We start from the raw sequence: 27,250 nt of genomic DNA, 5'->3' as shown, positions 1-27,250 counted from the left end.
GCGAGGACAACAAAGCAGAACAATTTAACGTGTGACAACAAAGCTAGCTGAGCTAGCGCTGCAGTTCAAAGTTCCACAAAAAGCAACATGAAAAATGAGTTACCACCATCCAACCTACTACTCTTGTTATTTAGTTGGCTTCAAATGACGCTTAACATTCACACAGTTTCTCTTGAATGTCCCTCAATATTACAACATTTAGTCCAACATCGCTAGCCATATTAGCCATGAACCAAGTTCAACAGGCTAACCTGCTAAACAAACAGTAAAAGATCATAAAACATGGAGCTTCCAAGTTTGAGGTCAGATGACGGACAGCTGGTATCGATCCATCACACACATATATAACAGTTTTCCAGTCGTTGTGGGGACATTTCCATCAAAAATATAGTGAATTCAACAAGTCACTTCACTTCCTCAGATGATGGGAGGACATAAAGACTGTTGTGTTGGTTCTTGTAGGAAACAACAGAACTTTTATTCATTTCAAAATTTGACTCACTAAGTTTTCAGTGGGTGGGGACCATCAGCCTGCTGAAGGGCTGGAGATGGACTGGAGGGGGAGGTCTATGTTCAACAGATCTCTTTATCGTGTCATAAAGGGAGCCAAATTTAAACTGTTTTTGCACACACATTTAATGAAAGACGGAGCAGGCAAAAGAGAGAGGATGGTATTATATATTCTCATAGTTTGGGGGTCTCTAGACACACTGGGGACACATATTTATGTTAAAACATGAAAAAGTGCATTTTGCATAATATGTGACATTTAAGAAACCTCAGGGAATAAATCTTAACTCAATCCACTTACCTACAGAGCCTGGGAGGGGCCACGGAGAAAAAATAATAATTTGTGCTCTCAATTTAATAATTAGTGCTCTCAATTTAACTATTTTTCCTGTTTCCTTCTTGTAGAGGGCACCAAATGTATTCAGCAGGACGTTTGAAGAAAGCGACGAAGAAGACATTTCCCCTGTCAGTTATTGATCCAAGCTAGATCCAAGGCAGGCAGGATTAGCCGAACGTCCTCCTTTCTGACAAAAAGGCCATGTTCTTTGTACTGTTGTGAATCCACCTATATCCATTAGGTGCCCTGAAACTGAGTTTTTATTAACTGGATGAAAGTGCTTAAGGCGAAAAAGTCAGTTATCCCATAGAATACATTTTATAAACGTTATTATAAGGGATCTCAGAGATAACACGGTGTTGTGCTTACAAGTCAAAACCTGAAGTATATCCACATATCATATCTTAGTCCAAGATCAAAATAAAACCTTATTAAATCCAAGCAATCCACAGTGAGTAGGGGATAAGCAGGATGGCATGAGGGTGAATTCTGTTAAATCGAGAGCACAAATTAGTTATTTTTTTCTCCATGGCCCCTCCCGGGCATCCGGACTTACCAGCTTTTTCTATTGCTTTAAATCGCAGCTCGTGGTCTTCATCAGCTGGTTTTCAGTTTACTAAGTGTGGAACGTGTACACTTGATAACAGGTGGTGGTGTACAGATTAATGACATTACATAAACATGTCTTTGTCTTGTGATGACATTATCAAAGTGTACGTGTTAATTGTTGTCATTAATAAATATTATACAGTATTTGAATGTGACACTTTGCAGACACTTAACTTTTCCAGTTTGTTGCATTGGTACAATATGTCGCTACTGCAAATAACATTTTGTTGTGTGTTGTGGTGATTATATTTGGTTATTTGGGTCTCGATGGGTTAGTGTTGGCACCAGTGAGATGAGAGTGCTGCCTGAATGTTCTTATTCTCCATGTTGAAATGCTGCCCAACCCATTTTTATCTCCTTTTTTTATTTCCATTTTTCCATTTTTATTTCATAAACCAACTGAGGACAATCTCGGTGCAGATTCAGCGAATGACCTTCATTCTCCTGTCAATATTGCAAGCACCTCTGTCCTTTGCTGCTTTGATTTACACTATGCTATTCTCATTCATTGCTCCATTTATCATTTATTTTCCTTCTTTACTTTCACCATACCATAGTTTTAACCAGTTTTCACCTTGCTGCCTCTGTCCCCTCTCTAATCATTATTACTGCCCTCACATAAGTCTCTGCTCTCCTCACTCTCTTGTCCTTATTCTCACCTCTTTCGTTCTTTTTTCTCCTGCTTCTCCTCTTGTTCCCTCTTTTCTCATTTCACCTTCACCACCTGTCTCTTTCTGGCCATTTCCTTCCTACCTAACTCCATATAAGACACCATCTATAAATGACTACCAGGTCAAGATCTGCCATTCTTAAGAAAACTAATAGAAAGAGGGGAAAAATAGTATTCAGAAGCCCACTTCCTCTCTCTCTCTCTCTTTCTTTCTGCCTCTCCCTAATCACCCTCCATCAGTCTCACGCTGAATCTCTATGTCTGAGTGCAGAGTGGTATTAGTTCTGCTGTGTCGGTCTTGTTCTGCTCGAGGGGTCAGCTTATGGTTCAGCTCTCCACTGTAATTGGGCTTTAAAACCACTATATGTAAAGTCAAACATTCTCCAGCCAAAGACAACATTGTTTTGGCAGCAAGTGATACATTATTGGCCCCAACCAGTAATCAGATCTGATTAATCAGAGCTGATCTGCATTTTTTCTCTCTGTGCATTATGACCAGCTGTAGGAGGAGCCACATTACTGTGATGTATGTTGTATGAATTGGAAAACCTAAGCTGTAGCTTGCTTATTCATTGTGGTGTAGAAGCAGTAAGGTGCCTGTTGAATCTCAATAGGATTTCTGCATTTATTAGACACTAACTGCTTAGTATTCGTTCAGATCCTTGACTCAGAAAAGACAAAATACAGCGAAATGTGATGCAAATTAACATTTCATTAGTATATGCTTTACAGAATGACATGCTAGCCCACAGCTGAATGCAATTCACGTTCCAACACTCAATTTTTCATCCATTTGTTTTCTACTATTGTTTTTTAGACTTGAAATTAATTATAACCATTTGGATTTGTTAGCATATAAAGAAAGAGACTATCAAACTTGTCCCCCAGGGTTTTTTAAAAAGTACATCACAAATGGAATATGTGAAATCCTACAAAGACTGCCTCTGTTAAGATTCAATTGCTATTTTAGTTTTTTGTGTTAGAAAGCCTTAGGAATTAAATCTCAGACTCGGGAGTGAAAGTGAAACATTTAATGGCAGGTGCTCAGCTGACAGAGTCTCAGAAGTGGAGCTGCATCATCCCTCACGCATTTATTTCCCTTTTTGGACTTCTAAAGAGCTTTTCTGTTTGCCTCAAACAGACAGGTCAGTAGATAGTCTGTGGCTGTTCCCCTTAATGTCATTTTAAAGTTCTCCATGGCTATGGTGTCAGTGCAATAGATGATTAGATTATACCAGAGCACCATCAGAGAATTAAACTTACAGAGCGCCATGTTATGGTGATGAGGATGCTTGGGTAGGCAAATTGATGTGTCTCCATGACAGTTGCTGCTGAGGGGGCTCACATGGAGAGTGCAGGACAGGAAAAGGTGTCTTTTTTGATTTTCCATCCATAGTTCTGTCTTGATTTCCCAAGACAGAACTTTTTTTTTTAATAGATGTTGTGCATGAACTAGAATAGCCGGTGCTTTTGTTTGTTCTTACATTGTGTACACAACTTGCGCTTTTCATTGGTCATTACTATAACCAGCCTAGTGGCTAATGTTTGAACTGATTGCAGGTTTTCAACACAGGATCATGTTAGCCTCACCGTCACTGCTTATGTTTGAGCTGGATTCTGTGTATTCCGGTGGTTGAATTTTGCTTAGCTACAGTTCTTTGCTGTGAAATATGAAGGCAAAAGGTAAAATCAATTAATTTCAGTGAATTGCCTCACAGAGGAAACAAGTAAATCCGTGTTAATCTTTCGTGTCGAGTTCACTTTGGTAAAGATTGAAATAAGGATTAAAAAACAGAGGTAGCTTATTAGCTTTGTTACACCAGCCGCTTTTATATAAGAGTGGATGTACAGTATATTATAAACGGCTCCACAAAAGTAGAATGGTTTGCAAACAGTTTGAGACAAGCTGGTACAGACACATCTTTTGAATAAACTGTGTGAACTTATATCCTGTCAGCCACCAAGCTATGTAGCATAGTGACCGAAAATAGCAAGACACCTAGCTTGGAAAGCTATTGTAAGGGACTAATGCCAGCATGTTACTGGCTGGCTAGTATGTTAGCAGTTAGCTTGCCAGCTGTGGTTAACCAATAGCTCTTCAAGTCCTCACTATGTCTCCAAGCTTCTAGCACCACTTATTTCATGAGGACACTGCTGTGCCATTGCTGTGTCATTCTTTTCTGTTTGTGTAAATCTGATTATTTTGAATAAAGTTCATATGATTGTTGTTTGTGTAAATGATGTAACAATGTATAGAAGCTAACACTCAACTTCCCTACCTTATAAGGACTGTCATACATTTAATGGCAACATTTATTCCAAAACATTATCTGGTCTTTAACAATAAATAATACAAAAGTATGTACATTGTATAGTATACTTATATTGAATATCATAGTGCCTTGTTTTATGTGTATAGCTTCACAAGTTGCAGTAAGCACAGCATTAAGCAGAAAATGTCAGAAAGTGTTTGATAATGAGTAAGCAATGTATTCAAATGATGAATAATACATTATGGCCAATTCTAAAAGGTTTGTGTGTGCATGTGCATACAGTTGCACAAATCTGTAAGTACATTAAAAGAATGTGGGTGTTAAACTGGGTGTCACTCTGTACATGATTTCTCCCTTCACTCTGCTTGCAAACAAAATGCAGGTGCTCCTCCTGTCTCTTCCTAATCATAATTAGAGGAGCACAGCTGTCGGCGGCACCTCTGCTGACCCTTTTCTCACAACACCATTGATCTGTCTTGTCAAGGCCGCACCGGCAGAACCGCCATGTGCATATCCAAATCCACTATCTTGTCATCATGAAACGGTCTCTTGATTTGATCACTGAGATGAAAGCGAGGAAAACGGAGCGACTCCCAGGTGAGCTGCAGGCAAAATAGATTTCAATTTAGCTGATTGTTGTCATCGAGGGTATGAAAAGGGACTCTACTCCTTATTAAAATGTTGCTTTTGTTTTGTCGTAGTCAGTTGTGTCAAGTAGCAGAGTTTTTGTCTTGTTTGGAAGGAGACAATAATCAACCCAGCTGGTATTGCTTAGCTCTCCGCCAGTTGCTCACCAAATTAATGCACTGCTGTTTTCACTCTGCAAACTGAAACTCAGCAAGAACATTTGTGTCTTTTGTCCCTCCATCAACATGTTTGTGTTCTACTCTAAGGCCACGTTCTACAAGGTTTGTTGGGCAACGGTTTCCCAATTTTATTGTGTAAAGTTGAGCTGTGCTTTGTTTGGGTAATTTAAGTCGAACATTTGGCTAGATTTCCAGAGCTGGATCGAGCCCATTGTTAGATTAAAAAAACAACACTTTTCCAATCAAAGCTCCCTATAGAAAATTTTGGATGCAACGATACAAACATGTTTTTTTTTTCATGCTTGATAAACACAGGTAGACTTACAATGGGCATATAAGACCATATTTAGTTGTAAACGTTGCATCAATTAATCAGGTATGAGGCAGGAGGCTGCACCAAATCAAATTAGTGCTTTTTTTTGTCGTTGGTTTTGTTTTTGTTTGTTTTTCTTATCCCCAGCGCTCACAATAATACCAACACAGCTGGTAGCCAAACAGGGGAGTTTAAAAATACTTCATTCTTTTTTTTTTTTTTTTTTTTTACAAAGACATGTGCTCTGAAATAGGGCAGTGGAGTGAAGAACGGGTCTCTCTGGAGGAAAGGAACTTTTTTTCTCTCTGAACTGGCTGATCAATGAGATAGAGATCTCGTGGTCAGTGTTCCACTCTCCTAAAAGGCACCATGGGATCCACAGCCCACTTCATCTTTATCACTGGCCTGCTTCTGCTCTGACCGCAGGGACCTGATGCAGGCTTATTACTACAACAAATAGAGATCTTGCTGCATAGGCTGAGGCTGGGATGAGCTGGCGGTCGGGGATGGAGATTGTTGGTAGGGCGGAGGGGATACTCAACCCCTACTATCGCTGGTGTCTGATCTCCCTCCTTTCTCTCCCACGAGATTTTTATTTTGCCTTTTCTGAATGCCAACAGCTGGTCTCCCAAATCCCCCATAAACCTTTCGGGGTGAAAGGGGATCAGGTAGATATAATAAAATACCACCTGCACTCCTCCATCTTCTGCTACCCCGCAACACCATCCTTGCCAAAGCCACTCTAGCGTCCCAGCCTTGGCATCACACATGCTGACTGATTGACAATGTCTCCAACAGCATCTGTTCTCTAATACCCAATAGCCAACATAATTCACTCGCTTGCAATAGGCTATTTCCAGCCAGGCTTCATACCCGTACTTCCTACAACAGATGATCTCCAAACTGATTAGCTACAGTATGTCCAGTTTTTGAAGGTAAACTAACTATTCTCCGTCTGGCTTCAGCTAACCTTGTATTCAGCTCACTGAGACTGAGTGGCTGCTGTCCATTTGGCTGCAGCGCTAAGTGTTTCAAGGACGGCTCAGTCTTTCTGCCAAGCATGTGTTGTATGCTAATTGATAGCCAAGTCAACATGTAATGTAACATGTGTAATGTAAATGAGTCCCTTCAAAGATCACCGATGAACAGCACTAATTCTAACGTTCTTACAGCTGTGCCTGACACGTTCCAAGATCCAAAAAAGTGCTGTGATACTTTATTAAACAGAGTTTTGTTCTGCTGCCCCTCTGAGTTCAAGCCGACAGATGTAGTTGCTCATTATGTCTCTGTTCTCCATATGGCACTACTGCACATCCACCTCCTCTTCACCTCCTCTCACTCGGACTCCCTCCCCTGCAGGCTTCTGTTGGGTTCACAGCGGACAGGTAGCAGAATGACTTGGTCACTTGTCAGCTCAACAACCGAGGCAACCCAGAGCTTGTTGGACTGGATGGAAGGGAAATTAGCTTTCACCTTCACTCCAGCTCAGAGCAACGGTATCCTCGCTAATGCCTGGTCAGATGTGAAACCATTGTTCTTGAATGTTATCTCGAATCTTCCACTGAATAGGGGCTATCATAGGTTACTGGTAATGGGTTATTGGTAAGCTATATACAAAGCAATGCCAAAAAAACCTGGCTGTTTCCAACAATCATCATCATCGCCACTGGCTCGGAGGTTTGAAAATGTGCTGGTTCACTTTATTCCTTGTTTTAATAGCTAATCTTAGCAGATCAGAGTGCAATCTCAGTGTAACTAAGGCAAGTATATTGTAAGCACATTGTAATTGGGTTGAGACATTTTTGCTGCCAAACAAAAGTGCCTTCTTTCCCCCACTGTTCACAGTGTGTGCAAGTGTGTGTATGTGTTACTTGTGCAAAGCCTGTGTCCTGTGAGAGCCCCCTCATTAAACGCATGTCAAACCTCTGTCTGCAGACCTGCCAGCCTTTCTGTCACACTGCAGGAAACACACACACACATACACATATATATGGACAAGAGCACACAGCCACACATCCAAGCCAGAGTGGGCAGACTCAGTTTCTGTTTCATACACACACTCTGAGAAAACAGGGTACCGTGTTGTATCTTTAGCCGTCGGGCTGTAAGTAGGCTTTACGTAGGCTGAGTATTCTCATGTCTCATGTTTAATTTTTTTTTTAACACAAAGTAGCGGTCTAAAATGTGCAAACTTAATGTGAAAACTTATTTCCAAATCTATACATAACATTAAATATTTATGTCTAAACAAGGTGAGAATCAAAGTCAAAGTTTTGAAAATAACATCCTTGAATGAATTATTTATTAAGAGTTCAACCCTCAAAAACCCTTAGCTTAGTGTGTTTGCAGAATTTTGTAGTATCTCGGTTATGTGTTGCCCATGTAAACACCATATCCTGGTTTCAGAAATCCAGATAAGACGGAGAAAGACACAAATCCTTATAAGTGAAATAACCAAAACTTTGGCAGTATATGTTGTGTTCATGTTCAACACCCAATCAATCAATCAATCAATCAAAATATCTAGTCAAAGGGATAAGTAAATATGACTAAGAATCTTTAAGTATTCATTGCCAACTTGGGACACTAGACAGTTTTTGATACTTGGTGCCAGAGACATATTTCAGTCTACATCCAAAAATGGCTGAAGTGCGATACTCAACACTTGTCAAAACATAATTTGTAATATAAATAAATATCAGGACTGCTTTTCTAATAGGGAACAACTACGGCATCTTCTAAATAATAAATGAGAGTCACAGTACTCTGCTTCAACTTGCAATGCATTTGGAGCCCATAGAGACCAAACAATAACTGAGCTAAATGCTGATGTTGTTACTGGATCCCCTGAAGCTATATGTCTTGTGAAATGAACTAATAACAGAGAAGACATGAGACAGATTGCCTTTGACAACAGAATCAAATGTCACACCACCGAATTCAGTGAAACCATTTAATGAGTGCTGATTGCAACCTCTTTGCCATCCCTCACTCTCTGTTTATGTCCGTTATATTACTGTGTGTCTGTGTATGTTTTTCTCTTCCTGTCTTGTGCACCATTTCCCCCTATCTCAGCCTCTCTGTCACTCATTGCTCTCTTCCTCTGTTGCAGTTTCTCTCTATCCCTCTCTCCATTTTCCTCTTTTCTGTCTTTTCACTTGCACTCTTTCTCCCTTTCCTCACCCACCCTTCGTTCCCCTGATACTCACCTGTCTCTCTCCACAGCAGTCACCTTGGTATTTAGTTCTATCTACAGTGAAGCTACCAGATTATTAAAAGCAGAGCGGTTACCTTGGGCTTTATTGTTTGCTTGAGATCCCCCCCCCCCCCCCCCCCCACAATTTTCAAATGTAATTAGTTTCACTCCCACACCAGTAGTGCCATGGCCCTGAGCAGATGCTTTTAAAAGACACTTCCGTAACTGTCTAATTTTGAGTTACAGCTTGTTTACTAGTATCTACAACTTCACATCACCTCTAAACATTCTTTTGTGCCTTTTCCAAATAGCTAAACTAAAAAATTTCACTAATTTCCTGTAAATTGATAATAATTTGTGAGAAGAATATTTGTAAACCACAGAGTGGAGGGAAATTATGTTGAGAGTGGTCTTCATGAAAGATGACTGTGTTCTCTGATTATAAGCTTTCAACTCAGTCACACACATGTAGAGTATCATCATAATAAAACCAAAATATTTTAGACAAAATCTTTAAGGGAACACATTTACTCTGTTAGATTGCTTTACCCACTGCTGACAGTAAAAAAAAAAAAGCCTGCAATACACTGTGAGCAAGCAACAAGCTGTAGACAGGCAGAACCTTAAGGGAACATTTTTTTCAAGCTGTAAATATCAACATAAAATCACCTTATAATGTTATAGTGAAGGTGTTAGTAGATGTTGTTTTTGGCCACCTGAATTTTTAGCTGCTAAGTGCTCCTGTATGTTCACCAGCTAGTCACTAACTTTGTCTCCCATTTGGTGCTGGTAGTACTGGGTTTATCAGAGGTGTTTTGCTGGAATAGAGCTGGCTGCTGCTTCTGGAAATGGTGTTGATGAGGGTGCTGAAGGTGAACTATTAACACCTAAGGATGAATCACAGGCTGTTTGTTTGTTGCTATGAATGACTCCTTTCACATAACAAATAATAATTTCATCCATTGTTACTATAAAATAATGATTAGTGCAGCTGTAATAATTACCACAAACCTAAACAAAAGTGGCATTGTTCATGACAGTAAATCAACAAGTCAGAATTTGTGGTAAAATGTGCTAAATTGACTCACTTTGGATTAGTAGCCAGCATTGCTGGCATGGCAAACTTGTGAGTTTCCTGCAGCGCTAAACTGAAGCTGCTAGCTGCAGCTGTTCGGTTCATAGGGTCTTTGAAGGAGGAAAGATTTTTTCTCTGTTTTTATTTTTGGGATTAATCGACCAGCAGAGTGACTGATACTAGCTGTTGGTTGCAGATAAGAAGTCTGGCAAGTGACTTTGATGTGGCTGACAACTTGCTGTTAGTAATGTGGAGATTGATTTTCTTTGCTTGGAGTACCCCTGTTTTAACTCGAGTTTTGATTCAAAACACTTTGTCGCTCCACCACATGAGGCGGATAGTGACTGCCACTGTTTAACAACCAATTAATCATATTGCTCTAACCAAGGGAAAATGTGTTGAGGCACAATGTATAGATGAGATCCTGTTTTGCCAAGCCTTGCTGTAAGCTACTTTTTGTCATGTTCCTTGTGAATGCTTAATGCAGTATGATATGTTTAAATTGCATAGAAAAATATTGCAGATCAAGTGCATTTTCACCAAAAAAATGCATGTTAATGTTTTTTTTCCAGTAAACATAACATATGAAAATGAGCAGAATAAACTAGTTAGATATTTTCAGTGTGAATCAAGGCTTCATACAGCATAATATGATGATGAATCAAGACTCAGAGCCAAGTAATTCCCCTGTGATGCCATCCTTTCTAGCAATAGGGTCCAATGGGCCAACAGAATGGAAATGGACAAAGTGTGTGTATTTTTGTGTGTGAATGTGAATATGACCCCCTCCCTCCCCCCCCCCCTCCTGGCTGCCTCAGATACAGCCTATCGAAGCGTGTCAGGTTTCTAAGTGAAAGGGGTCGGGTGGCACCAGTCCGCGATGCTGAAAAGGAAGGAAAGAACAGATGGGAAAAGGGGACAAGTGGAAAAAAAAGAGTAAACAATCTGGGATACACAGAGAAACAGGAGAGAAAGGGACAGAAATGAGAAAAGGGTAGTGAGAAATTGTGCAAATACAACAGGGAGGATCAAGGACACACCTGAAGAGGGGCACATTTCCCCAGTGTGGTGTACAGCTATTACCCAGGTTTTAGGGCTCCTTGAGAGGAATGAGCAGAACAGTGTTCCAGCAGGGGCTGTCAGTAGTGGCCGCACCTCCATCCATCCAGACACCAGGGACTCCATTACACCCTGATGGGCAGGGATGGAAAACCAATCGAGGGGATATGGGGACCAGAGGGAAAGCAATGTATGGGCGCTGGGAACCGCACAGACAGGCAATCTGCCATGATGAAGAGGCTCCCTTCCCTGTTCCTCGACTCGGACCCAGCACGTCCTCCTGCATCCCCTTCAAGCCCCACTACGCTCAACCGCAATGCCTTGCCAGCTGACCGACCCAACACCTGCCACACTCATTCACACTCTGACTCTCCCGTCTTTTTCCTCCCAAGCCTCACTGTAAGCTCTGGCAGTATGTATCCCTTCACATCACACAGAGAACTGAAGCAGAGATGGATTTCATTTGAGGGAAATAGATGGGAGTGGTGTTTGAATTGGGGTGGAATGTAATCTATGATTTTCCTGAAGTTCAGCAGATTCATAGGTAGCTCCAGGTTGAATCTGTTGCTGCGCTCAGGCAACATTGAAGGCTGCAATGTTAGCTGCAGTGTACTTAATCTCCCTTCTGTCAGCGGGGGTGTCGAACATACCTGTTAGTACAGTGGGGGTGGTATGATAAATTAATTAGGGGCCGCTAAGGAATACAGTTTTTATATAGCTACAGTGAATCAATGCTGTGGAAACATGCGTATGCCTCACAATAGGGTTGAGATGAAAGAATTGTGTATTTATTGATTCCTTCTGAAGGCTTGGCTGGCTTTCTTTTACTTACTCATTGTGTCTGATCTTTGCTCTGACTACTAGAAAGACACATGCACCTCAGTACATATTTTCGTCTAATCCCTAAAAATATTAAAAGATGCACATGTTACTTTTATGTATGAACTATACTGTATATGATTATGCTGATGATATAATGAACAGTGTCCGTGCATAGATATCTTCTAAAAGCACCGAGACTCATGTCCAAAAATATCATCACATAATTCATATCCAGATGTTTGATACATCATGATAACGTTGTGCATGTGTGTTGTAACAGCTGAGCTACCCCACGATGACTCATGTAAACAAATGTTTTGTAACAGCGGGTTGAAGAGGTGTTATACTGAAGATTTCTTTAACAAGGGCTCATTAGCGTGGGTGGAACAAAAATAAGTTTTCAGAACCATACTTGTACTTTATATGAGCTTCAGTGCCTCCATTACTCAAAAAAATGTGTATTCTGAATATGCACATCACCGCAGACCCCTGGGTTATCCTTGCTTGCAATTTATCATAACAGATTAAACCGGTTTCCTCAGAGCTATTCTTTCTTCTACCTGTCTGCTGGCACGTACTATTTTTACTCTGCAGTTCACACACACACATTCTCTCGTTTTTATCTCTTTTATGGGTGTCCTGTCTGCAGACGCCTGCTGCATTTTTAAACATAAACGTTAATGTGAAATGTCACCACCCAACTACTCAACTGCAAACGATTAAAATAGTTTGATTAAGATAGTTTGACATGAATATTTCTGTGCAGGTGCCCTATGTCAAGGTGGCTCCAGAGGATATTCTGAAGGTTCAGTTCCCGCGGTTCACCACTCTAGACCTGAGGCCAACCAACATGGACATCAGCCTGGCTGTGGCCGGTCTTCTCACCTTCTTTAACAGCACCACCGCCTGCCTCATCTGTGCACAGGCCGACTGTGAGTACAGCATTCACACTCTTATGACAAAATACACATATCACACTCACCTGGGGAGGAGGATGTTCACAAACCATAGTCCCTACATCTGTCAACAAAGTGTGAAGAGTGCAAACATCATTGTTTAATGTGTTATCCTTTAACACGTATTAGCACACATAAGATTCTCACACGCATGCTGACTGTGTTCTGACAACAGATGCAGCGCTTACCAACATCTCACCCTGTGACACGCTCGCATCTGAAGCAGCTGCTGCACTCCACAGCTAGAACTCCCCCACACAGCAGCATGCCTGACGTCAGCATCCCAAAATAAATCACATTTACAGAGGAATCCTTGCTCTCTTTCTATGTCATCATCATCTTTTAATTAAAGTAATGACATAGGGCCAAACCCACAAAAGGATTTGGCCCTATGTGCAAATGAGGCAAAAAGATAGCATGTAATTCACAAAGCACCCACAAAGGTTCAAATGCACTGCAAACTGTGCTGCCAAGCAAATAGCGTCATTGTGTGCCTGTTCTATTTGCATGCATGTAAATTAGGTAATACTCATACATTCGACACAAAATTGGCCCCTTTCTATGCAAATAAGCGTTGTTGAAAAACAGTCTAATTCACAAAGACCAGCGCTAATTGCCACACGCAGTTAGGGTGGAGTTATTAGCATCTTCAGAGAGTTGGTGTAAACTGCACACACTCACTCCTCACTCACTCTCTCTCTCTCTCTCTTCAAATCTTCAAGCCTGTGAAGCTTGAATGATATTGAATTGATATTCAATGATATCAAGAGTTAAATCTTCAGTCAGACATGGGGGAGGGAGGGTGAAGTGGGTATGGGGTGGTAGGCTTATCTTGGACTTTCAGCTACGTAAAAATAAAAAATGTCCCGACAGCTCTGATGGAGCTCAGGATTCATCCATAAGTGCTGCTTTATTACAAACAGTTCCACCATATAAACGTGGAATCAGTGTGTAACAGCTGATCTGTGTAGATGTGTAGCAGATCACAGAACATCAATACCGTCAGATCCTGACTGATCCAGTGTTAATGAAGCTACTGCTGCTGTGCTGCGTGCGTAAATGCGCACAGCCTCTTTCTCAGTTTGGAGACACACTTATCGTTTCAGCTGCTGTGTGATGCTGCAGCCAGCTGTGACACACAGCCAGCTGTGGGCAACAAACAGAACATTAGTGCTGATGTTTCTGCAAAATCCTGCATACATTCAGTAACACCTGAACAACATTATTGTAAGATTCAGACATTAACACATTTCAGACCTGCCTAAGTCACATTAATAGCTGTAGCCTATTTTGATGGACATTTCAGTAGATTATGTTATAGATGCGAAATACTAGAGGAGTAAAATAAGCAAAAAAAATACATGAAAGTTGGTTTGTGATCATGGAGAGCTCTGTGTGTGCACAACTCTGCTAATTAAAGAGACACAATTTGAGGCTTTGCTCTGCAGTTTTCATTGTGGACCAATCTGTTTGCTGAAATGTGAAGAAAAGCCTGAAACACTGGAAACCGCTCTGCTCACTCAAACAGACACAAAACAGGGGAAAATTGCACTCAAAAACTTTATGGGCGTGTTTGAGCCGGCATATTATTAGCTCAAAATCATTTGCGAATAGGACCTTAAAACGGGGCAGATAGCGAGTGCAATCCATTCTTTGTGGATTTGGCCCATAGTAGGTTACTCTGTGTTATGTATAATATGCCTTCAACCCTATTTCTCAGTGTGATAACTACAAGACTCTGTATACACTGCCTGCTGATAATCAAGATATTTCTTTAAAGAAAGACAAAAGAGAAAGTGGGTGAAGTTTGCAGCCGTATCCACCAGTGATCTGACCGCCTCCTTGTCAAAGGCACTCGTTAGATTCTTAAGATACTAAACTGAATGACCTTAAAAAAGCTTGGAAATCTCCTTGAGGGAAGTTATTTTCGTAAATAGAGAGGAAGATTAAATCATGGCCTGTTCCCACCCTCTGTAGTCCTGCAAGCAGTAATTACAACTCCCTAGACAAAGGCACCACGACCCTGAGTGGCACCAGCTAACCTTTTTCCTAATCAGCACAAGGCTTTGAAGAAAGGAAATAGGCTTGAGACATCAACCATGTGTCAGACGGCCCAGAGATGGCAACGAGCCACTCTGAACCGCCCTCCCCGCCTATCTCAATTCTCAGTTCTTCTGCCTTTCAACTTCCTCTTTGACTGTCTTCTGGTCTTTACTTTGGAGTCTCCTTTCATTCATAACCTTTAAGACAAGCTTTGTCACTCAAAGCACCACGTCTCATACATATATCAAACCAAAAGTGTTTACTGTTAGTCACAATAAATTAATGCAAATATTTGATACATTTTTCATCTTTTGTACATTTTGCTGAACACATACGATGGCATTTGATTATGCAGAAATTGAAAAAGTGTTGCCTGGAAGAATTAATTAAACTTACTAAGGAGAAAATATGCCTTATCTTAGTTTAACCCAACCCTACTTCATAACCCAACACAACTGCAAAGGTCAAACATGTATTATTAGTTGTTATTCCCTCTAGGTGCTCCTGTACTTGTCAGACATTCTTCCAATTCAGAGCTCAGATCCTGTTGCTGTGACATTTATTCCACACAGTTGATTAATACAGCTCTGGCGAGAAAATTGATAACAAGTGAACCTTTAAGCCACCCAATGACTTTAATATTGGTGAGTTAGGAGAAAAGAAACTAGTTTTTAACACTATTTTACTTCTCCCCTCTGGTTGTGTGTGGGGGAGTGTGGGTCAGTGTGGAGGTTCTTATTTTGTGTCAGTGGGCTAAGAGAGAACTGGATAGGAAATTAAATGAAATGAAAAGAAATGAAATGAAATGAGGGGCGATGAGAGGTAGATAGAAGAGACCAAGGGGGAACCTGAAATGAGAGATGAGAGGAGAGGTGGGGAGAGGGGAAAGCATGAGGGTGAAATGTAGTGACTGGGATGAGGAAGGAGGGGAAGTAAACACGCTGGAATTATACATTGGCAACAAGAGGGAGACGGTCCAGGAAATGACGTGTTGGTATTGATTGCACCTTCTCATGGGACCCTCATTCATTCAATAGAAAATGCAGCAAATGGCAGCATGCCTGGTTTTGTGTGTGTTTGTGTGTATGTTTGTGTGTAAAGGTCTGTGTTCAGCAATAGCATCAGCTGAAACCCCTTCAACTTTGGCTCCAGCTCCACCAGCCCCACCCCTCCCTGTCAGCTCACACAGTCAGTTGGTCGGTTGGCAGCCTGCTGTCATTGGCTCGTCCACATGTGCCGGCCTCATTAATCACCCAAGCTAGTGACAGCCTAATAGAGCGTGGCCAATTCATGAATATTTTCCAGCCATGGCTGAGGAGGCAGGAGTGAAGGTGGAGCTATGCCCAAAGGCATGGTGCACACCAGGACGGACATTAATCTAGCTAACCTCCACTATCGATGGCAGTGTGTGCAGTAGCAGCCGCAGCACTGTAACTCTTGCCCAGAATACTGTCTGTGTAGTTAAATTTTTAGACCCGCTGGGTGGCTCCGCATGTCATGTGGTTGTAGCCTTTGGTAAATGAGAAGGGACACGCATTAAAATGCATGCACACAACACATCTGCTTGCACACATGTACTCTAAGCAAACCAGGCACTCAGAGCCACTGTACTACAGCAGTGCACTTTCATTAGTGAGGTGATTGGTGCAGCTGTCAGTAGGCTACAGGAGAACATCCAGTATGCTCTGAAATTTAACTGGAGCCACAGCGCAGGTACAGGATTTCTCAGTTCAGCAAAACAGCAGGCCTCAAGTGCTTGCAGAGATTTTTTTTCCACCTTTGATAGGCACAGTTGGAGAGCAAGGCTTGCCATTTCAGCTACCTGTATTGTTACATTGCAGCTACCGTAGAAAACAACACTTCTAATACCACTTTTTGAATCAGGCTTCCACTGTAATCTGCTCAATTATACAATATGTCTTATACTAATCGCGCTTTTCTCTGATAATGGTAGCATGCCTATGTCATCTAAAAAATTACAGCTCTGAATTACTCACAGTTTCTAACAGTTTCACCTACTCTCTCTCCAACACTCTATGTGGCATTGCCATCAGTAACCTATAATCAGCGTTAGTCAGGTGGAAGTGATGGCCTAGTGACTTAGGAAAAGGAATGTATACAAAGGTGTAAAAATGATGGGATGTGAGTAATTGCAGGGGATGGTATTTATGACTTGGATAATTATTATGTGGCGGCTACTACGAACCCATGTGGAGGGCAGCAATGTCAGTAGTCAAGTTGATGTTGGTGGTGCTAGTAGTAGTATTTGCTTCTTACAGCACTTTGTTGTTTTAAAATCCTTCATTGAATAGATGGAATTCAATGGGCTTTAAACTCCCCTGCCTGTTTTTTGGATAAATTAGTTGACTTATTATAATGAGATTTTGGATTATGTGGAGAGTGGGTGGAGTTATGTGCATAGCTGTGTCTTTGCTTGAGTAAAATGTAAAGTCTTTACTTGGTCTTTCTGTCTAATTAGAAAAAAACCCCAAAATGATATAGCCAGATTTCTCACCTGCATCAAAAGACACATCAAGAGACATCTTCTGTCTGCCAGGTAGTTTGTTATGTTACTGTGACATTCTGGGTTTAAAGCCAGCAACTATTTCATCCCCTCTCTCCCCCCATATTTTCTCCTATTGTTACCTATCCTATGAAGACCAAATAAAAAGCCAAATAGACATCAAACAGAAGCATCCCCTGTGAGTCACTCGCTAGAGGGTTTTTTCCAACAAGTCAGATTGACCAGAACTCTACTATCTTTGCTTTTTTTTGCCATTTTCTCAAGTAATATCACACTCAAGCTGAGACTTATATGAGTCATATCACACTCAACCTACAAATTAACCTTAACCAGGATGATAAGACATTTGCGGTTTCCAATTTGCCGAATGAAGAATGAATTTGAATGCTGTTTGCAAAGAGAACAAGAATGATCAGCAGGAGCACATCAGATCAGCACCACTACAGTGTGACAGGTGGATTACAGTCACTATGAATGGTTCCACACTTTTATAGTTATTTGGGTTAATGGGAAGGGGAATATGCTCAGACATACTTTGAATGTTTTGACACATGATCATGTCTACAGCATTTTAAAGTAATGGCCTCAATGGTGGCAAAGTCATATAACTAGGTCTTACTCTCCTCTCAATTCTAAATGATGAGTTGTCATAATGTCTGAGACAGACAGAGTCATGTGTGGTCCATACCAATGAGCATGTATAGACTTTAAACCAGGCACTAACCCCAAACCATACTCTAACCTTAACCTAAACCTAATTCTAATCTTAACCATAAAACTAAGTGTTTAAGGATAATGCTGGTGATATTCTATATTTTTCTTATTGTCAACAAAACCCATGAAAAGACCAAAACCTGAACACTGACTTATTTCAGGCTTTGGTTACGTATAAGCCTGCATAACCAAAGCCTGAAATAGCTTGTTTCTCTGTGTCACTTCGTTCCATTATTTAAAAAAATATATATTAAAAACATATTGATGTTGCACTCAGTGTTCCTTCATTAGGAGGAATATGGGTACTTTAGTTTAATTTGAGTTGATTCCACATAACACTGTCCTGCTGCTGTAAACACTCACTAGTGCACCAAGTTGGTCCTCAACAAATACACTGTGTACTCCAGTTTTAATTATGTTTGCTAAAAACTACAGTGATGTTTTAGGAAATTATAGCTTTTTTTAGAGATTAAATCACAGTATGTATCCATAACCCATTTTTATAGACATACTCCTTCAGTAGAAACAAATGGGGAAGACAGAGGAAGATATAGAGTATTGAGAGACAGACAAACACAATGTTGGTTGGGGTCTTTTCCTGTGATTTCTAGACAAAGGAAAAATGCACATTGTTTCCAGCCTCATCCATTAGCCATCAAACAACACTGGCCAAAACCCTTTTTCAAAAATGTTGTCACTCTCGGAGTATGAGTGCACTCACAGGCTGCCTTAAATTCTGTGGAAAAGAAAAGAGTTGTACTTTACAGGACAACACACACACACACATACATGCACACACACACACACACACACACACACACACACACACATAACTTGTTCTTTCTGTACATGGACCAATATAAATCTAACTGAAAAAGAGTACATTTTTCATTCAGCTGCATGTTTTTCATTTGATTGAAACTGGTTCACCAGAGCAAACAGTGATGGAACATGGCTGCTGTGAACTCCCCTTTGAATCCTGTGCACTCAGAAGACTAAAGAGAATATGCACTTTTATTCTGTGTGTCACTATTTGTGTGTGTATGTACAGTATGTGCTGTTTCGCCAGGCACATCCAGCGCAGTTCACCATCTCATGTCATGAACTGGATGTGAAATTGTATTTGATGCCTGGGAGAAGCTGCGGAGACTGGATGCAGACAAGGAGGGCGGTTTAGCTGAAGCTATTTCAAGCTCATCAAAGTTATTCTGCGTTTCACTACAGACGAAGCTGATCTGACAGGTTGGAGACACAGGCAGGCAAGCAAGCAGCAGTCAGGGGTGATGTCTCGTGAGTGCGCAGACACAGGTAGCCAGGTACAGGAAGACAAATACTCACAGTGATATACTGCCATGCAGACAGGCAGACACAGATATAATTACAGAAGCTATTAGACATGATGCTGGTTACAGGGAAAGTACTGTAGCTCGCGGTAATGTGCTGTGGAAAAGCTAAAGGAGTCAGCTTGATAACTTGAAATTGCTTCACCAAAATGGTCTCCATGTGAGAGATGAGCTGCTCTGCTGTTGCCGTGGCAAAAATCACATAATATCTCTTGAAGCCACAGTCTAGAGTGTAATTTTATTATTACTTCATAATGGAAATAGCAGGTGGAGGATCAGCTAATGCAAGTCCTTCTCTACAAAGTTACGTCCTTCTCGTATGACTCTCCTTGCCAATATCAAGAAATGTTATGAGTGTTGTGAGATCTGCCAAATTGTCAAGGTGGGGCCAATGTAACTGTCACACTAACAAGTGGTGGTTTACTGTTCTGTACTCTCAAATTCATTCAGGTAATATTTTTCTTGCATTAACACATCTCATTTTAAGCTCCTATATGGAAAATTAGCCCAATAACCTCTCAGGGTCTGCTAATATATGGATGCAAAGTGTCTGTAAAATGCTGCAGGGAGCAGTTTGATTAAGTCGGCTATGCTTTAATTAGGGCAAATCCCTCTTACCTCACTGGAGTCAAACGGTCTATTACCATGGGATAGAGTACAAGAGAAGTTGCCGAAACATCCCTTTGTGTTTGACGGCTGTACAATAATTGCAATTAAAGATAATCAGTCCTCTTGTTCTGCATGAAAAAGTTTTTATGGATTCATAGTTGTCAAATAGAAAACAAACAAAAGGCACATTTGTTTGTATTTGAGGATAGTGTACTGTGACGGTCCGCCCTCCTGGCGTCCTGTGCTGCTCTGCTGTTTCCCTCTGGCAGGAGCCCAGGTGGGTCGTCAAAGTAACTGGCTGCACCTGAGAGGTGGGAGTGGCTAAAGGGGACAAAAGGCCTGCTCTCCCAGGCCCCACTCTGTCTAACGATTCTCCGAATCCACAGTTCAGTTAAGACCTCGATTTTCGAGCTATGGTTCAGTTCACACCTCTTTTTTGGGGGGTTGAATAAGAAAAAATGTGGAAGATCAAGAACACTAAAGAAAGAAAGAAATAATTGCTGTTGGCCAATCTACATATTAACTAAGTAAACAAAAATAAATAAAAAAACACTTCTCTTAAGACCAGTCTACATATTAACTAAGTAAACAAAATTACCGTGACCATGAAAATTATTCTAATAGTGGCTGGGGCCTTTATTTACCTTAACAGCAGAGGGTACCAGGCCTTTATTAGAGAGAGGCCTTTATTTCTAATTCCCTCTGATTGAAAGTGTATTTGCTCTGCTTCCATTTGCTCTGTTAATTTTTTATTACTGTATTACCAGTAATTACAATAATCCACACCAGAGACTTCCACCGGCTGAACCGGCTAACTTCTGGTTAGCCCTCTGCTAAGTTGACTGGGGATAAAATAATTTAATTGTGTGGCTCTTCTAGACTTTACAAATGTTATCAGGCCGAGTGGATCAAATTCTGATGGCGAAACTGGTCATTTTGCAGGGTTTGTCTAAGTTTTGTTACAATAGTAATGTAATGAGAGCTGCAACTGTGACACGAAAAGACAAAACCATGTCTTGAGACTGTGGATGTTTGCGTCACGGTTTAGTACTCAGTTTCAGAAACATTACACCCCCTATTGGCACCTTGTACAACACTACATGCATACCTCCACTCACCCAGAGATGCTTAACACCACTGACTGCTTCCATATCCCCACACCTTATCTTATTCTTCCTTAATAGTAATTATTAATAATTATAATAATTAATGAACTTAATTTGAACCAGTTATGTGTGGACTCTCTATCTTGTTACAAGCCTGAGCTGAGTTTTAACAGTATGCTTATTAAGTTCATACTGCATTACAATATCAACCATCACTAAAAGTATGTGCTAGACTTTCCTTAACTTTTTGGTTTTTGTATTTTTTTAACTTTTAAAAGGCTATTACTATCTATTTAACAGTCTTCCCTTCATTATAAGTAGCCTAACCTTCTTATGTTGTTTTTGTGTGTGTGTGTGCGTGCGTATGCGTGTGTCTTACCGGCAGGCCTACTGAACCTGGAGCAGCTCCTCAGGCAGTTCCTCATCTCCAAGGAGACTCTGTCAGTGCGCATGCTTGATGACAGCCAGGACCCAACCCCGCTCCTGAAAGAGATACGAGATGACAAGACAGCAACAATTATAGTCGATGCCAACGCCACCATGTCCCATATGATTTTGGAACGGGTTAGTATGGTTCTCATGATAAATACCTATTATTTATGCGCTGATAACTTATCTTTTTTTTTTACACCCACAGTTTTATACTGATAAAAAAATTCCCAAGATCCACATTTATAGAGTTCTCATACATCCCAAAAAAGCCTGAAAAATGCAGCAAGAAGTGTTCAAGGCTAAAAGTTAATATATATGTAGAGAACATTTTTTTACTGGAAGAAGTAGTTGAAGTGGAGGTAGTGACGTGTAGAGATATAGGCTGCATTCCCCACATGGCATAAAGAATAGTGTACAGAACATACAAAAAGGGAAATGTATATTTCACTACCATAAACCATTTTCCGTCTTGAATCACAAGTGGGATGACATGAATTTATGCACTTTTGGCAGTGGGCACAACTTTAAACAGGGTAGCCGAGCCTAGAGTCAAAGAATAGTCCAAAATAAAAGGCAAATGAATTGTGGCAGTCTTGTCAAACAAATCTGTTACATCACATTATATGGATGAGAGCATTAAATCAAGTCGTATTTATAATCCATGATTCATCGTCCACAAGTGAGCATTCTGCACGGTTAAGTGGATTAGTATTAGAACAGAGTCATAAAATGAAGGAGCCCTTTTGTCTACTTTCTCATGCAGTACTTGGTATGAATCAAAACAAGCTGTTTTTTAAGTCACTGAAGCAAATTAAATGGACTGTTTCTTTCATGTCCTTTTTATCCATCATCCATCTGTTTGTTCCTTTTCTAAAACACCTTTTGCATAAAATATAACATAAAGTTTATCTTGTGAGGAAAAACAGCTTTCTGAAAACATTAGTGAGCACTATTTCTGTCTCCAACATAAGGTGATCTTTATGTGCTTCCTCCACTAATGGCACATAAGAATAATTAATGTATCAGAACATTATTGAGACCTTGGACACTCTGAATCCAACATAATGCTGAAGCTTCTCTTGATTGGAGACGTATGTTTGTGAAGAGCCTTCATGGCATCAATAAACGTGATTGTGGGAGCTGAGGAAGCGAGCGCGTTTGGCAGCAGCATATGGCCTTGTAGTAATTAATACACACCTCATTATTTCTAGAAGACGATGGATGGATGGTTAGAGTGGAGGTGACAATAGCTGGAGGCAGAGGGGGGTTGGGAGAGGGAAACAGGAGGAGAGATGTTTCTCTCACTTTCCACTTGTTTCTGTCCTCATTCTCTCCATTATATTCTCACAGTGGTCTTCAGTCTTAATCTCTCACCTCAATCAAGTGTTCAGGCTGAAATCAGTGGTCATCCAGTCACCATAGCAACCCTGGCAACCCCGGGCCACAGAGCAGTGGGAGCCCGCAGTGGGATATCTCTCTTTCTCTCTTTCCCCGTCTCCCTCCGTCTGTCTCTTCAGGTTTCAATATGGAATTGCTCTCTTTCTCTCTCTGTTCTCAGTCCAAATGTAGAGAAGACAGTTTTACTTTGTTTCTCCACACCTCCATCCCCGTGTGATCTTGTATATCCATCCCTGTATCTCTCACTCTTTTGTCTCCTTCATGTGTCACGCTGTCTGTCTTTGTGTCTGTCAAGAGACATCCTGCAACACAGTGGAGGAAAGTTGGCAGTCCCGCCTCTCATGTGGAGTGCCTAGTTGCCAAACATATCAAAGCTGTGTGCCGGCACATTCGCCATTCTCAGATGATGATAAGAGTGCCCAGCATGTCTTAAGAGACAGAATTGTCCTTTGTCATCCAAGATATTCCCTCTTATTTGTCTGTTTACATCTTACATCAAACCCTCGTCAGACAAAGGTCTCACTCTCCGAGGTTTTAGCATTCAGAGGGGTTTAGGTCAGCAGTGTTAGCATTCTGAATGTAATCTCATTCAGTCAGGCCTCCACTGTTGTGCACAGCTGTACAGAACCAGAGTAGGATAGATGGTGAGCCCAGTATATGGGGGCCATGCAAACCGTGTGCACTCTGACCAAAAGCTGCGGTAGAACAACGAGGAGATCAAAAAGTTTTTTTTAAAAAAAGGCAGGGAAGCTTATTTCGAATGCAGTGAAAGGAGACCAAAAGGATATTTTCCATCAGCTGCTTGTTTTGATGTTATTGTGTCTTCTGAATAGGATGTGGGCAGCAACTAAAGGCGATTTAGGTTTTAATGGCAGTTTCTGTTTCCAAAGTACAGGTCACCAAAGTAAAACAGGCAGTGTTTTGAAATACTACAGTAAAGAGGAAAAAAACTCAACCACCTTGTGTGTAACCCCAGATCAGATGTTAACAAACAACTTCCATCAAGCATGATAATTACCTTACATCATAATGAGGCTTATAATAAATATACCTGAAGAAGGAAACTATATAAAGACATCATAAGAGTTCATTCAAAGTTTAATAATGACGTTGTATTGGATGTATTCGATATAATAATTATATCAAAATAATTATATATGCCTTTCTATATGTTTCTATTTTAATATTTATGCTTTGGCAGAATATTTAATGACTGAGTGACATATACTCATGCAAACACCCACACAGAGTTACACTTTTCATATGACAACTAAATATCTGCTATTAAACTATTTCTGATAATGACCAACTTTAAATTAATCTCAGCGTGCAAGCTAATTATTATGCAAAAATGTTTCATTACAGCCAGGTGTGGAAAAAGAGAAGGAGGTTAATTCATGCTTGTGAAGAATTTCACTCAGGATTAAATGATGATTTGTGTAAAAAGTTCTTGAAAAAAAAAAGATGATGGCCTTTCATACTGTTTGGTTTGATATATCTATTTAATATTTATTGATTTCAATCATAATGTGCATTGCTGCATGATTAAACAGAAGCCTATAAGCTTGAAGATTTTTTTGTGCTAATGACTTTAATGAAATGAAACTATGAAAAGTTCACCCTGTCCTTCACAACTGCTCCTAACTGTGACTTTGATTTAATCAAATTGTAAGACAGAGTGTCGAGCAGCATACTAATGCACCTCAGAAATTAATTGCTCCATTGAGAGCCACCGTCAGATAAGAATGTGTCTGGTCTTATCAAGATGTGGATTTGATCTGTCTGCTGCAGAGTGGAGCTCCAGTTACATTGAATCACTGACCTATCAACTTCTCTCCTTACCCCTTTATGCTTCACTCTCTCTACTTTCTGTTTTGTCCTATCGCGCCCTCCACCCTTTCTCTGACCTCCATCTTAACATCTTTTTGTTCAAACTCCAATCTTCGCATTTCTGTTTTGTGCCTTTTTGTACCTTCTTTCTCTTACATGTTTCTTTATCTCTCCCCTCCTGTCCTTCTTCTCTTTTGCTCTGCAGGCATCAGAACTGGGGATGCTGTCAGTCTACTACACTTACATCTTCACCTCTCTGGTAAGGAAATGGGAGATGGTCCGGGCATTTAGACACAAGATAGATTTCACAGTTACATGAGCACAGCATTAGAGGACTGCTGTGCTCCTGTAGTAAGCTTTAATAGGTACTCTTCACTCTTCACTTAAATGAATGATTGAATGGATAGAGTTAAGCAGACAGGAGCTAAGACAGAAGAATTGTTACAGAGATTCATTACAGCATAGTCGATTTTCTCCCTCACTGCATGTGACTGCAAATAGAGGCACAGTGGCTACAGTGGCTTCGGTCGCTGCTCGTTTGCCCTCATTGGTTGAAGTGCACTTATGGACAAAACAAATAAAAAGTAATCATTATTATCATTACCACTAGTACCATTGTTATTGTCACAGCTGCTGTTTTACCTATAATTATTATTATGTCAAGCCTGCCAAGCTCGAGCGATGAAGTCATCATCTAGAGGCAGCAGTCATTCCTGTCAGTGAATAAGTAGTAGAGTTCTTTCTTTCTTTCTTTCTGTAGTACTTATGTAATTTTTGTTAAAGTTGAAAGTAAGCATGTTTTTATGGACTGTAAAGCTATCACTCTGTTTATTACAGCAAGCAAACACTACTTAGTCAAGTAAGAGCACATTATTTTATACGATGTAGTGTGCAAGCATTAGGATTTGGGACAGAACAGGTGGGGAGGAGTGTGTCCTTTTTATGAAATGAGTCACAACCCCCCCCCAAAATGTCTGTGCATGTTCCTGCTGGAAATTAAAGGGAGTGACCTGGTGTATGAGAGCACTGGTGTTTAAGCACATAGAGGCTAAGGGAGATCATAAAGATAGTGGCTTGGAGAAAATTTGATACTATAGTAAACTTACCAGATAGCTGCTCCCTAATGTAAATTAATGAGGTTCAAAACACTTTGGTCTAATAGCGCTGTAGAGATGATTCATATCAAGCTGATTTATGACTCATTAAGAGTGGGCTGCTGCAATCTTCATGTTTTCCTCCACAGCACTTGACATAGTCACTTCTCTTATTGTTGCTCTCTTCTCCCTTTCTTTAACCTGCTTGTCTCTGCTTTCCTATACCTAAATAAGTTCCCTCATCACTCTCCTCTGGTGATGCTGTGCAGTTCTGCTGGAGGGCACAGCAAAGCACACAGATACATAATAGATACGAGATGATGACCCCAAATCCCCCCTCCGGCTCCCCTCACCGGCATTTCCTCAAAATCTAGCCATTGCTCAGTGACGGCATCACTAATAGCTTCAGCTAACATCATTAAAATGGTCATCAGCATGCCCCCGGCAGTCTGGGACATAATGCAGAAGCTGTGAGTGGAAAAATAGAAGTACTGCTGTCCCCTTGGTTGTTGTAATAAGTGATCCATCCTATTTATTGTGTTTTTAAATGGCTCCACTGCTTGTGCACACACACGGACACACACACGCACAGGTATACCTAACCACAAAAGAGGACAGAAAATATAAGAGTTTCATTATGTTCTCTCATAGTTCAGTTCATTGTTCGCTCATTTCCCAACTCACTGTGATAGTACATCTCTATAAATGGCAATAATACAATGAATGCTTGGCTTACTTTTTCATCCTCTTATTATAGTACACTATGCCATTCATGAGACTGTTCTGTCCAGGAAAATGACAACATTGGTCATTTGTTCAAAGAGATCAAAACAACTGAGAACGTTCAGTGCTGAGGCAGGAAGAAGGGAGTCATTCTCACAATATAGTGAAACCTAAAGGGCCTGTCAAGCTACCCATTCTCGCACAGCACAGTTTATAAAGACAACAGAGGTATAACCATGTTTGAAAGAATGTGTCTTTGATTTCAGACAAAGGTAGAAAAGCAGCCGGTGTCTGAAATGACAGCTGTCGCTAGCGCATTTCATCAGATGTAGCTAGCTAATTAAGCTAACACATGATGTTGTGCTAAAAGATGTTAGGGAGGTTAACGCTGCATTTCCCAGGCAAAAAGTCTTCACCAGTTGATGATCCATGTAGAAGACATGGATAAAGAAACAGTATTGGTCTTGTATTGCAGTATAGAGCTAGATGTGAATAAACTTGTTCTAATGTCAACCTGTTTGGCTGCTGAGCTTACAAACTTGGACAAGTGAGACAGAGGTTAGATCTATGTTTTATTGTTCATATATTTCACTGTGAGGCTTAAAGCAATGAGGACCAACAAATGTGTTTGGCAAGTGTAACACTATCTCAGATAACGAGTTTGGCTGAGGTTGCTGGAGTTTAGGAAGACAAAGCCACAGACATTCGCCTAAACAGTGATATAATAGCATCAAGGACTAGCTTGCAGACACGGGGGAAACACTATACAGTGGATGTGCTGTTGTGGACAGGACTTTTTGGCGTAATC

General features: G+C 40.6%; 1 protein-coding gene across 1 annotated transcript in view; it reads left to right on the top strand.

Moving 5' to 3' along the window:
- grik4 (glutamate receptor, ionotropic, kainate 4) overlaps window positions 1–27,250 on the top strand; it is a 303,837-nt gene that overhangs the window by 197,490 nt on the left and 79,097 nt on the right. The window contains exons 7-9 of the mRNA XM_067594699.1: window positions 12,437–12,602; window positions 21,351–21,529; window positions 24,831–24,884. Of these exons, the coding sequence (XP_067450800.1) occupies window positions 12,437–12,602; window positions 21,351–21,529; window positions 24,831–24,884 (399 nt within the window). The remainder of the gene's footprint in view (window positions 1–12,436; window positions 12,603–21,350; window positions 21,530–24,830; window positions 24,885–27,250) is intronic.

Source organism: Thunnus thynnus, chromosome 7 (assembly GCF_963924715.1).
Source record: "Thunnus thynnus chromosome 7, fThuThy2.1, whole genome shotgun sequence".
NCBI classification, from domain to species: domain Eukaryota; kingdom Metazoa; phylum Chordata; class Actinopteri; order Scombriformes; family Scombridae; genus Thunnus; species Thunnus thynnus.
This window is presented reverse-complemented; position numbering and strand designations above follow the sequence as displayed.